Raw genomic sequence first — 13819 nt, forward strand, 5'->3', positions numbered from 1 at the left:
AATAATTAAACCTTAACTCTCACTTGAAATGGTAAAAAGTGGGAATAATATCCACATTCAGTTGCCTATAGAAACCTATCTTCCCAACAAGGAAATAAGAAGGGGAGGGAAATGAAATAAGGAAGGTGAACAAGAGAGTAACCTGGGGAAGGTGACAGAAGCAAAACATTTGTGAATATGGAAAGTCTTAAGTAGAGAAAGAGAAGGACAAATCAGGGGGAAATAAGATGGAAGGTGTAGTAATAGAGGCCAATAAAAAGGGGAGATAGAACACAGAAGAGGACATGACTGAGAGACACGGAGAGGTGGAATGCGCATAGGGATGTTGGGAAGGTTTTCAACTGAAAGAAGGAAGGGTTTTGGATCCTGAGCCTGAGGGAGTGAAGGAGTTTCCTGAGCTCAGATCTGGAAAGCTTATTGAATACCCAGGAGTGTCCCATATAGACTGCAGTGCCTCTGGTGTTCATTAATCATCTAAAGCTCATCTTGTCAAATTTTGGTGGTCAGACTGGACAATTCAGATATTGCCCAAGAAGGATTAATCCTAGGAGGGCAGTCTGTGTGTCTGACCAGAATAAACCTGCTGTTCCCATAACCTTTTGACATCAACCACAAGCTGATGCTTAGGAATTTAGTTTATGTTAATATAGTTTAGGAGAGGAAAGAATTACTTTCTGAACTGGTTCTGGCTTGTGGCCACAGTTGGGGACTCAAGACCAGTCTGGATAGATTAGCCAAGGATCTCCTGAATACCTCTTTCCTAATCCTATACATTATTTGTCATATTAATAAACCACTGTTAATTTACATCATAATGTAGTCAGATAATCTTTAGAAGATATTAAAGGAGGTAGAGGATGTAAGGGTTCAATTAGGGAGGCAGTTCTAATAGACTTCAGTTAAGTCAAACCCAAGATCAAAACAGTGGCATCTCATTGACTACATCATTGTACGCCGGCGAGACATCCAGGATGTAAAGATCACCAGAGCCATGAGAGGAGCTGAATGCTGGACAGAACACCGATTGGTTAGAGCAACTCTTCAAATGCGCATTGCGCCTCGCCATCCAAAACACACACAGACAGTTCACACATTTTACAACGTCGTCTTAGAGATCCATCTTATTTGCAAACATTCCAGTCCTGCCTGGACAACAAGCTGTCTGCCAAGGGACCACTCACTGGAAGCTCAACCAAGAAATGGAACCAGTTCAGAGACGCAGTGAAGGAAACATCAAAGGCAGTCCTAGGCCCCAAACAATGCAACCACCAGGATTGGTTCAAGGAGAACAAAACTGCTATTGAAGACCTATTGAGCAAGAAGAACAAAGCCTTTATGGAGTGGCAAAATAACCCAAACTCTGCTCCTAAAAAGGACAGATTCAAGTCTCTCCAAGCTACGGCGCAGCATGAGATCAGGAAGATGCAAGACCGATGGTGGGGAAAAAAAGGCAGAAGAAATCCAGCGGTTTGCTGATACAAAAAACTACAAACAATTTTTCAGTGCCCTCAAGACTGTCTATGGGTCATCAAAACCCACCATCACTCCCTTGCTATCCTCTGACGGTGACACTCTCATAAAAGATAAAAAAGGCATCAGCAACAGGTGGAAAGAATACTTCAGTCAGCTTCTCAACCGATCCTCTTCAGTCGACCAAAGCACGCCCTTGACCAGATCCCCCAAAACCACTCTATTGAACAACTTAATGTCCCTCCTTCAATAGAGGAAGTCCAAAAATCCATTAAACAAATGAGTGCAGGCAAGGCACCCGGTAAAGACAGGATCCCAACCGAGGTGTACAAGGCCTTAAATGGAAAGGCGCTCCTGGCATTCCACATAGTACTGACCAGCATATGGGAAGAGGAAGACATGCCCCCAGAACTCAGAGATGCCTCCATCATAGCCCTATACAAGAACAAAGGCTCATGAGCAGCCTGTGACAACTACAGAGGCATCTCACTACTCTCCACTGCCGGAAAGATCCTCGCCCATGTTATACTCAACAGACTCCTGTCATCTGTTTCAGAGCAGAACCTGCCTGAATCACAATGTGGCTTCTGACCAGATTGCAGCACCATTGACATGGTCTTCATGGTGAGGCAAATGCAGGAAAAATGCCTTGAGCAGAACCTGAGTCTCTACATTGTCTTCATAGACCTGACAAAGGCATTCGACACAGTGAACAGGGACGCATTGTGGGTGATCCTCAGCAAGCTCGGTTGCCCAGCAAAATTCGTCAAACTGATCCAGCTCTTTCATGTCAACATGACAGGGGAAGTCCTATCTGGTGGAGAGACTTCCGATCACTTCAACATCTCCAATGGCATGAAACAAGGCTGTGTCCTCGCTCCGGTTATATTCAACCTATTTTTCACCCAAGTATTACGACATGCTGTGATGGATCTAGACCTGGGCATCTACATCAAATACCGACTGGATGGCTCACTATTCGACCTTCGCCACCTGACTGCAAAAACAAAGACAACAGAGAGACTCATCCTGGAAGCTCTCTTTGCAGATGACTGTGATCTCATGGCCCACCAAGAAAATCATCTCCAAACCATTGTGGACAGGTTTGGAACTTTAGCTGGTCACTTGCCTCTTAGAAGTGGCTTTGGACTTGGACTTTGGCTTTGACTTGGGACCTTGGCTCTTGCACTACTTCTTAGAAGACTGCTCCTCAAACTTCTCCTTTGGACTTTGTCTTGGAAAAGTGAGTAGTTGGCCTTCCCTTCCTGCCTTCTGGAGAAATTAGTTCTGGAGAAGCCTCCTTCTCCTGGAGGAGGCTGTGTTGCTGGAATCTTTACATAAGACACCACTGGGTTCTGTGGCTAAGGGTTAACAAGCCCTGCTGGGACTGGGCCAGACAACATTTAGTGTGATAGGCTAGATATTTTCTCTACCCTCTTCTTACATTTCTCCACTTTCACTCTTTCCACCTGTTTGTAAATAAAAGCTATTAAAAGTCATTTTGACTTGAGCTATAATATTTTTTAATCGGCAACCACAATATTACTTTAGAATTCTCATATTAGCATAAAAAAACTAATTTTAAATTCTTATAGGACCTATACATGGTATTGACTCTAAGATAGAAGGTAAGGATTAAAAAAAAAAGACAATCAAAAACCCTATAAAATGTAACTCAAATTGGTAGGCGCCTGGGGGCTATGATTATGTTTCAGACTTCTTTATGTTCCCATCACCCAACACAGTACCTTGCACATATTAGGAACTTAATAATTTTTTGTTGATGATGATGATAATAATAATGAAAGGAGTATATCTTCTTAGTGTCCAGACAAAGTTTAAATTGAAGGCTTTCTCAGGTATAATTTAATGATGATAAATAAAACACTATGGATCAGTAAGGTTCCTTTCTAAATTCAACATAAGAAATAGTAATAAAATTTAAGCTAAACCTAAAAATTGAAAAAATGTTCTTTAGTGCAAACATGATTAACTTCATTTGGGATAAAACATTGTAACATTCAAAAGTCCAGGAATGGCATAAAACAAATATCTAACAACATGCTAATATTATATTAAAAACATTAAAAATGTACTTCTTTATTGGAAATAACAACTTTATATGAAAATACAGGGATGAATATATCTTTCCCATTGAATTCACACTTTTCAGATTTCTATTTTTCAGTTCATACACTATTTAATATACAATGCAACTAATTGCAACTTCATGTTTATGAATGGAATAACAATAAGTAATGAAAACACTTAAAATTAACATTTTTTTCTGGAATTCCAAAATTCTCCTTCATTTTTAGCAGGAAAAAAACCTGTGATTAAACTAAATCTACCAAAAAATTTTACACCTTAAATTTTTGGGGGGAGACAAAAAATCAGAACTAGGAATTAGCTGTTATTCATTCTTTTCTTGCTTCTATCAGGTTATATCCTAAGACTCTATGAATACTTAATCACACTGTGCCTCGGTTTGTTCATTTGTAAAATAGAAAGTGTTCTATCCTTTAACAAATTTTCCTAGAACACAGCTAGATAGCTCCTTGGCTCTTTTATGTGTGTATGTTCTATCATATTAATATATGCATGTATCAGTATAATCATAGCAATGGATTCTGTCAGTTGTCTAACTTAATTTCAGAAAGATCATCACTAAAAGTTTGATAACCAACCAAGAAAATTTGGGGCCACAGAAATTTAAGAAGACCAATGTCATTCTTTTCAGGGCTAGCTTTCCTTGTAGAATTTTAGCTGTTTAGTCATTTTGGTTTTGAATTCGTTATCCCATTTGAGGTTTTCTTGGCAAAGATAACTAGAGTGATTTGCCATTTACTTCTGCAATTAATTTTACAGATAAGTAAACTGAGGTAAACAGGGTTAAGTGACTAGCCAAGGGAACACAGCCAGTAAGTCAAAGGTCAGATCTGAACTCATGAAGATCAGTCTTTTTGACTTCAGGTCCAGCACAATATCCACAGATAAATATCTATTTAATTCATTCCTATATAATTCCTATAAGGATGGCCTGTCAGACTGCTATTTAAATAAGACTTTTATAAGTATAATCCTACAGAAGAGGTTCATCAGTTTTAGTGAAAGGTTAAGCAATTTTCATAGATTAAAAAATAGCTAGTACCCAGGATATCTAGATGGTGTAGCACCATCTAAAAATATGAAAACTTTAAAAAATTCAATCCTATTAACAAAGATACTAATTAATCTGTAGTGAAACTGGAGTAAATACATAAAAATGGATAAAATTTACCTTTTCTTCATCCAAGTGAATTCCACTGATCTCAAAATCAAACATAAATAATTCTGCCACTTTCCTAAAAAATAAAATTATTCTGATTATATATAAATATTAATGAATACTTTTCTTTCATAATTCTTTTCATTTGTCAAAAAAATCTACCTTTATAAATTGGATATACCCATTTGACAATATCCTTACCACCTGTGTGACCCTGAGCAAGTACTGCGTTTATCTCTGAGGAAGATAAAAAGATAAATAAGAGACATATTTTTATACTTTAAGAAACTTTGGAAGAAAGTTATTTCCAAAACAGTTTCCAATGTCTGTTTGGCTGATCCAATCACAATTTCATAAGAAAAGTATATTTTACATAAGATATTTTAGAAAGAGGCAAAACATTATGCTAACATGTTAAAAGATGTTAAACTTCAGAATAAGCAATAAAAAAATCAAATCAACCATCTGGCTGTTTTGTTTTACCAATGGTGCTAAAATACCTAGATGATTACTGAATTTCTACTTTTCATTCAGTTTTTAGCATCTTAAAGCATTATATATATATATATATGTACAGTTTCCATACAGATTTCCCATCTTTCTTCACAAAAGGGGCAGTTACATTGATTATTAAATTCTGTAAAGCTATGATAGAAGCCCACCTCCTTAACTAATTAATGCTGTTATTCTTTTATTCTTCATGACTGAAAAGTTTCTCATGATGGAAAAAATGTTTCTTTCTCTTGACATATTTTAAAATATAAGAGGAATTTATGCTTACTAAACACTTGATATGCTCTTTTGGCTTTCCACAAGTATTTAATACAGAAATAGAAACATACTTTCTGTTGATCACTACAAAAGCTTCCTTGTTTGTTTTTTTGGAAATTTTTATTAACCTATCTATTTGTTGGTTGCAGTAAAATTCCCAGGTGTCCCCTCCCTTTCCCTTGTCCCTTCCCTGCACTAGAGAAGGCATCATTTGACAGACAAAACAACAAAATATAAACTATGTCTTTCGTGTTTCTATTTATCACTTCTTTCTTTGGAAGTGGGCATTCGCAAGTTATTCTTCAAACACTATGTGTGTGTGTGTGTGTATGTATGTACATAATGTTTTCTTGTTTCTTACTCATTTCACTTTTTAAAATTTCATATAGATTGTCCCATGGGGGGTGGGGGGTGGGGTTGTAGTTGTTGTCTATAAGTTAACCTACCCATCATTTCTTAATGAATACTAGTATTCCATCATAATCATATGCCACAACTTATTTTGCCATTCTCATTCAATTGCTGGGCATCTCCTCAATTTCCAGTTCTTAGCCACTACAAAGAGAGCTGCTATGAATATTTTAGAAGATGAAGGTTCTTTCCCTTTTTTCCTGATCACCCTGGGAAACAGAACCAATAGTGCTATTACTGGACCTAAAGGTATAAAAGTTTTATAACTCTTTGGGTATAATTCAAGATTGCTCTCTAAAATGGTTGGATCAGTTCACAGTTCCATCAACTGTGTTTATTAGTGTTGTCATTTTTCCACATCCCCTCCAATATTTCTCATTTTGACCTATAATTTTAAACAATCTGATAGGTATGAAATGATCTCTCAGAGTTGTTCTGAATTGTATTTCTCTCTAATCAAAAATCAATTAGAGCATTTTTTATCTTGCTATAGATTTGATTTGTTTTGTTCATATCTTTTGACCATTTATCAATTAAGTAATGGTTCATATTCTTATAAATTTGACAAAGTTCTTTATTTTAAATATGAGATCTCTAGCCTAGAAATTATCTATAAATTTTTTCTCCCAATTTTATATTTTCCTTCTAATCTTGGTTACATTAGTTTTATTTGTGTTTAAAAAAAAAAACCTCTTCTCTTCTATCTCAAAACAGACACTAAGTATTAGTTCTAAGATGGAAGAGGGTTAAGGGTGAGGCAATTATAGTTAAATGACTTGCCAAGGGTCACACAGCTAGGAAATATCTAAATAAAGATTTGAACTCAGGACCTCTCATCTCCAGGCCTGGTTTTCTATCCATTGAGCCACCTCGCTGCCTCTTACATTAGTTTTATTCATACAAAAACTTCTTAATGTAATCAAAATTATCTACTTTATATATCACAATGTTCTGTATCACTTGTTTTTATATTCACATAAATTCTTCTCCTATCCATAAATCTGATGGATAATATATTCCCTATTCTAACTTGCTTATGATATCTCTCTTTAAGATCAAGTATCCATTTTGATCTTAGTAAATGATTTAAGGTATGGTCTATACCTGGTTTCTGCCAAATTGCTTTCCAGTCTTTCTAACAATTTTTACCAAATAGCAAATTCTTATCCCCAATATTTGGATCTTTACTTTTGTCAAATACAAGACTACTAATAATCTCCTACTACTGTTTGCTGTATAGTTGTTCTGCTACACCAATCTACCTTTCTATTTCTTAGGGAGAACTAGATATTTTTGACAATTACTGCTTTATAATGCAGTTTAAAATCTAGTACTGCTAGATCTCCTTTTATTTTTTATTTTTGTTAATTCATTTGATATTCTTGACCTTTTGTACTTTCAAATGAATTCTGACTTTTTTTCTATCTCACTAAAATAACTTTTTGGTAGTTTAATTGAGATGGTGTTGAATAGGTAGATCAGTTTAAGTAGGATTATTATCTTAATTATATTAGCTATGTCCACACATGAACAATGACTATTTCACAAATTATTTAAATTTGACTTTATTTGTACAAAAAGTGTTTTATAATTATTTTAATGTAGTTCCTGGATTTATTTTAGCAGGTATACTCTCAGGCATTTTATTCTGTCAAGTTTCCTAGTTTGTGAAGATCAAAGGTACTTTGAGACAATCTGAATAACTAAATATAATGTTACAAGGAAGATACTGATCTGAGTAAACCCAATGCCATTCTTAATCTGTAAGAGTGAATTAATCAACTGAAGCATGCTATCAGAATTATTTGATATAATCTGAGGACTGACACTTAATAAACTTTTAATCATTTTATCCAACTGACAAACTACCTCATATGTTGACACTTCAAAGAGATTGAAACTTTACTTACGAGACAAATTTTTTAAAAAATTGTACAAGGAAACAATGGAGAACATATGTATTTCCTAATCAATGTGATTTCTTTGGTTTTAGCATAAAATCATATGATAAAGCTTAATACTGGTTACAATTCAGTTAACTATTCAAAACACTTAGGAAGACACCATTAAAATGGATGGTGTAATTTTAAGTGGATCATTATTCTGATATATGTGTTTTACACTAAGAAACAAAATTAATGTCTAGTAGAAGCAAACTATATATAACACCTTTTATTAAACAGAAATTTACTTAGCACTGTTAATAATATCTAGTCACCAAAGTAATAAAAATTTGGGGGCAGCTGGATAGCTCAGTGGGAAAGCCAGGCCTAGAAACTGGAGGTCCTAGGTTCAAATCTGGCCTCAGACACTTCTAGCTGTGTGACCCTGGGCAAATCACTTAATCCCCATTGCCTAGCCCTTACCACTCATCTGCTTTACATTGGTTCTGCCAATACATTGGTTCTAAGGCAGAAGGCAAGGGTTTTGGAAGAAAAAAAAAAGGTATTAAAAATTTAGTTACATAATACTCTAAACTAAAGTTAGGACTGAACAATAAACTACTCTCACATGTCACCGATTTCCTCAGAATTCTAAGAGGAAAGTAGAAGGGAGTTATTTATTCACTTAACATATTTTTGTTGTTAATTTATTACTAATCTATATAAGGTGCTCTGTTGGGTGCTTTAGGAAATAAAAGAATAACTAAAAATATGGCCTCAAAGAGTTTATGATCAAATAGAATTATTGTCATGAATCAACCAAACATATATCTGAAGATCTGCAACTCTAAAATAATTTTACTTAGTTATATTATAAATAATATTGTCAAAGTATATTTCCTGTTACTGAGTTATCCGACATTGTATATTAATGATAACCATAGTTTCACCCAAAATAATTTAAAATTGAATCACAGTTATTTGGTATAAGACCCATGAGCCATAGGAAGAGAAAGCACTTTCTATTTCCAAATGTCACAGCTAGGCCAGCTATCTAATTAAACAACAAGAAATGCATATAAACCTTCTTAGGGAAATAGATGAATTTCACTAATTGGCTAGGTCCTCTCACTCTATCATTTGTTTCCTTCATTCAGCTATGCCTCCTAAAGAAGTAAAATGGAAGAAAAGGGAGAAAGGTAGGATAGGGAAGGTAGATGGAGGGAATGAGGTAGGAAGGAAGCAAATACTCACAAATTTAAGAACATAAGACATAACTTTCTACCTCACTGATGCAAACACTATGCAAACTTAATTCAAACTAAATCACAGGGCTGGAGGGGACCCTAGAAACCATCCTACCCAACCCTATCATATAAGTGAAGTCTAGAAAGTGTAAACCTCAAAATTTCTTAGATTTATAAATGTTGGAAATTTCACCATTGGGAAATTTCATACTTGGAAAATTTCTTACTGATAGTCTAATGGAATGTGAACCCCATTGGCATGGGAGGTTCCTCCTCCTCCCTTCTTAAGATTACTTTAGGACAGAAACCTTTTGCTGAACAATGGAAAGGGCTTTGACCTATGCTTAAGCATAGAACAGGAAGTTCTTTGAGTCATGATTGATTTTAGAATTGATACAATAGAGATACTTGGAATGATAGAACCAGGTCTTGGAAAATACAATTTCCACCGACTCAGTCCTAACAGGATTTAGGAAGGGCTGCAGCATAGATCAAAATTTAATTATTCCAATCTCTACCCTACTCAGGGTAACAGGATTTAGGAAGGGCTGTAGCAAAGGATCAAAGATTTAATTATTTGAGAATATGACCTTCAACAGACATGTGCAAAGCCACAGACCTCTGGGCAGTCCTGGGTTAAGCTAGAGCCACCATTGGCACAGGGAAGACATGGACAGTGATTGGTAGATGTGAGAACTGAGGGGAGGGAACTTGGATGGTTTCCTTAAAGATAGAGGGGTCTGAGGACTGGGGTGGTTGGTTGGAGAATTTTGGCTCTGAGTGGTTGTAGAGGTGCTCTGAGAAGCTTGCTCTGAAGGAAGCTGGAGGTGGATGCCCCTGAGACTGTTTCTCCATTTTGGTCACGTGAGTAATAGGGACTGATCTCCTTTCTTTGCCCCAGCTATCTAAGGGCTTGGGCCTTTTGGCCCAGCCTAAACAGAAGGGGTATTTAAGCCCTATTCCCTTCTCTCCCCTTTCTCTCTCCCTCTCTCTCTCTATCTCTAAAACCTTTCTTCATCCTGTTTGTAATTAAACTTTATAAAAGGTTGACTGCTGACCTGAGTTTTCATTTAGGAATTACATAGCTGAATTCCTTGGCGACCTTAAATTAATATATATCAGTCTTTTAAAGTGATTTCCTCATCACAAAAGGTAAAATTACTTATTCCCAACCACATAGATATAATTGGGCAAGGACTAGAACCCAGACATTGTGGCTTCCATTTCACTGTGCTTTTCCATTATATCACAAAATAAAAATCATTCACATTTACATAGGATATTAAAGTTTCAAAAGCACCTTCCTCAAAACTGTGATATAGACAGTACAAGTATTATCATTCCCTTCTTACTAATAAGGAACAGAGGCTTATCAAGGTTAAATAATTTGTGTATAGTCACACACTTTGTTAAGTTTTGGAGACAGCATTTTAATTCATCTCTTGACTTCAGTTCCAGGATCCTTGACAGCTCCCATGGATTCTCCTTCTCTATGTCTTAAAATTAAGGATCATTGCCCAATATCTCCTTCTATTCATATCTCGAAGAGAAAAGCATTCCTAATATTTCCTAAAGCTAATCTCTTACCTGAATTCTTGATGTCACCTACTTTTACCTTCCTCTAAATTCTGTTCCAAATAATCTGCCCATTTCTTGTGTATCACTATACACTGGCTCTAAACAGATTCAAGTCTTGTCAGTCTCTCAAACCCTCTTTTTCACCCACCAGCCTTCCTAGGTATCTTTACAAGTAAGGCAGAACATAATGGATACAGTGGTGAAAATGGAATCAGGAAGACCTAGTCTGAAGTCCCATGTGAGTTTTATGGGCTTTTCCTTAATAAGTAAATCATATGGACAAAAATGACCATGGATAAGAAGCCCAAACCTTATGAGCTTTTATTTTTCAATTGCAAAATGGCATATAGGACTTATCATATCTTTAGTATCTACTTTATAGGATTATGGCAAGGTTCAACTGAAATAATATATATATAGCACTTGGCAAACTTTAGAGTGCTACATAATCGGTTTTGTCCTCTTTACCACCAGTTTCCATCTTTTTTTATTAATGGAACCATTTTATTTTTAAGTTGCCCTGATCATCTATGGGGTTTTTGTACTTCTTTTCTGCAAATTAAAAATCTGCTTTCTTTTCTTTTTTCTTTTTTTAAAACTCAATAACTACTCAATTTAGCCTCAATTGCCTTTCTCCTCTAATTATTATATATAAATTAATTATATGCCAAGCTTTACAAATATTATATCATAGCAACCCTAAAAGTTATACACTATTACTTTACCCATAGTTAAGGAAACTGAGTTAAATGGAAGATAAAACAAAATTATTACACGTCTACGGTCATATTTGTCCTTAGGTCTTCCTAACACTTCACTGAGGGATCTTCCTAAGAACATCTCTAAGAGAGAGCCACCTAGCTACCTAGATATGTTTTATTAACCTTTATTTAGTTTCAATTTTTGTACCACCAACTTCTTGAAAAAGCAATCTCTACCCAATACTTTCACTTCTTTACAATTCACTCTCTCCTTAACCCTGGTGATCTGACTTCCATTGCTACCATCGTAAATAATGCTCATTTTCCAAAAGTAATTCATAATGTTTTGTACAAAACTCATCTGCTTTGACTTATTAGAATCTTTCTAAAAGATTATTCAAATATACATATTACATCCAGTCTTGGGGAATAAATTCTATTTATATATAAGTAATGAACAATCCAGAAGAGGAAAAGTCAGGGCTTAAGAGAAGTAGATGAATCCTGCTTGACTGTAGGCTTATACTCTTCCTCTTGTATCTCCCATAACACTGAGTACAATAAATCCTTACTATGTGATGACAATTTAGAAACAAAGCCACCCAACTTCAAATTAGTAAATTGATTATAGTAAATCAAACATTCTGACATCAATCATTGGAGGTTAGCCCTTCTTCCCTTTAACCTTTGGAAACCAATCTAATTGCTAACAGATATAATATTTGGCCTTATGAGAATTTATTTTTAAAGCTATTACTACTACTATGAATATCTCCTCCTTCCCCCAATATTCACAAACACACAAAATGTTAACAATAAGCGTAAGATTTAAATATCAATAACTCCAAGTATTATTTTTATAAAGTTTATTAATAATCACTTAAAGTAGAAGAAATTTTTAAAAATAGAAGTTCAAAGCCTAATATTCTAATGTGTAAATTCTCCTGTTGGCTCTCAACCAACTTCAACAATCGCATTCAGGAAAAGAGAGAGAGTGGGACGGGATCACACCAAATCTTTATCCTCCATCCATTCACGCAGCATAAGCATGCAAATGGGATGCTGGGTAATCGAGTCTTGGGGAATAAATTCTATTTATATATAAGTAATGAACAAGTACCTGGTTTCAGGATCAAGGGAAGCCATAAGTTTTTCATCTGCTAATAATTTTTGTAAACTTTGATATAAATCCACATTTGTATTTAACCTAGAAAAATTAAAGATGAAAACTAGATTAGTATAATTTAAAACTTAGTTTTTTTTTTATTATTCAAAGAATAAAGTTAAATTCTATAGTATATATGAATAAAATTCAATTAGACTATGGATGTTATAACCATGGATAGAAATTCTGCAATAATAAAGTAAGAGTTCAAAATTAATAGCAGAGTAGGGATAGAAGACCTTTCAAAACTGAGGCATAAAGGTTCCAACTACTATTTCTTTTTATTGGGTAGAGAATAGCTGTATTTGTCTAACATCTTTATTAATGCCTTGGATTAATGAATAAATCATATGATCATCATTTTTGCAGATATCACAAACCTATGTCAGAAAACACTGAACAACAGTGAGGATCTAAAAAGACTGGCAGACTAGAACTAGCAGTTAAATCAAATAAGAGAAAAAAGGAAATGAGGACTGATATAAAGTTCTACATTAAAGTTAAGAATATCAGCTTTAGAAATTAAAGATGGAGAGAAAAGGTGTGGTTAAGTAGCAGTTCAGATCTTGGAGTCTCAGTGGTCAACAGAAGTCAACAGTGCAACATGTTAGGCAAAAAAAAAAATGCATTCTTGGCTATTTTGAGAGCCATAACACCCAGAAAGAAAGAAGCAATTGACTGTTCCACTGTACTTTATCCTGGTCCAACTATATCTGAGTATCATATTCAGTTCTGAACATCACATTTTAGGAAAAATATTGACATTGTGAGCATATCCAGAAGATAGTAAAGAGTGTTTGATGAATGATTTGGACTGGTGAAAGAACTAAAGTTATGTCACAGAGCCAGAGGTTCCCAAAGGCCTACAAGCTAAACATGGTTTTTAGATTTTTAAATACAAAAACACTTTAGTTTAAAATGTTAAAACCATTCATAAATCATGTGAGTACAAGAAAAAGTGGTGGGTTTCAGTGGGCCACATCAGCCTGCAGTTTGTTAAGAATTGACTGAAGTGAAATGGGTATGTTTAGCTTGAAAGAGAGATTAGGGGAGAGGGGAAGTGGAATTCAATGTTTTCATGTGTTTGAAGGATTGCCACATGGAATACTTAGATTTGTTCTGCTTGAGTAAAGAGAGGAGAACTAAGTGACAAAAAGTTACTAGATGGTGAGGAAAAACATCCTAACAATGAGAGCTTTTCAAAAGTGAAACTGGCAACCTTAGAAGGTAGCGGTTTCTCTCTTGCTGTAACTATTGAAGCTTGGGGCTACAACTGCTCAACATCACCGAAAACAGGCCATCTTTTGCAAACAGGTAGTTAGTTA

At 35.2% G+C, this 13819-nt stretch overlaps 1 protein-coding gene across 3 annotated transcripts in view; it reads right to left on the reverse strand.

The window, feature by feature from the left end:
- The window catches only part of MIPEP (mitochondrial intermediate peptidase), a 189192-nt gene that overhangs the window by 163435 nt on the left and 11938 nt on the right, over positions 1–13819 (reverse strand). For all 3 annotated transcript variants that reach the window (XR_008911377.1, XM_056794692.1, XM_001375696.4), the window contains exons 4-5: positions 12450–12536; positions 4751–4814 (exon numbers count right to left, since the gene is read on the reverse strand). Coding sequence is in view for 2 of the 3 variants with exons in the window: in XM_056794692.1 (XP_056650670.1) it covers positions 4751–4814; positions 12450–12536 (151 nt within the window). In the remaining variant the exon portion in view is untranslated. The remainder of the gene's footprint in view (positions 1–4750; positions 4815–12449; positions 12537–13819) is intronic.

Source organism: Monodelphis domestica, chromosome 4 (assembly GCF_027887165.1).
Source record: "Monodelphis domestica isolate mMonDom1 chromosome 4, mMonDom1.pri, whole genome shotgun sequence".
Taxonomy (NCBI): domain Eukaryota; kingdom Metazoa; phylum Chordata; class Mammalia; order Didelphimorphia; family Didelphidae; genus Monodelphis; species Monodelphis domestica.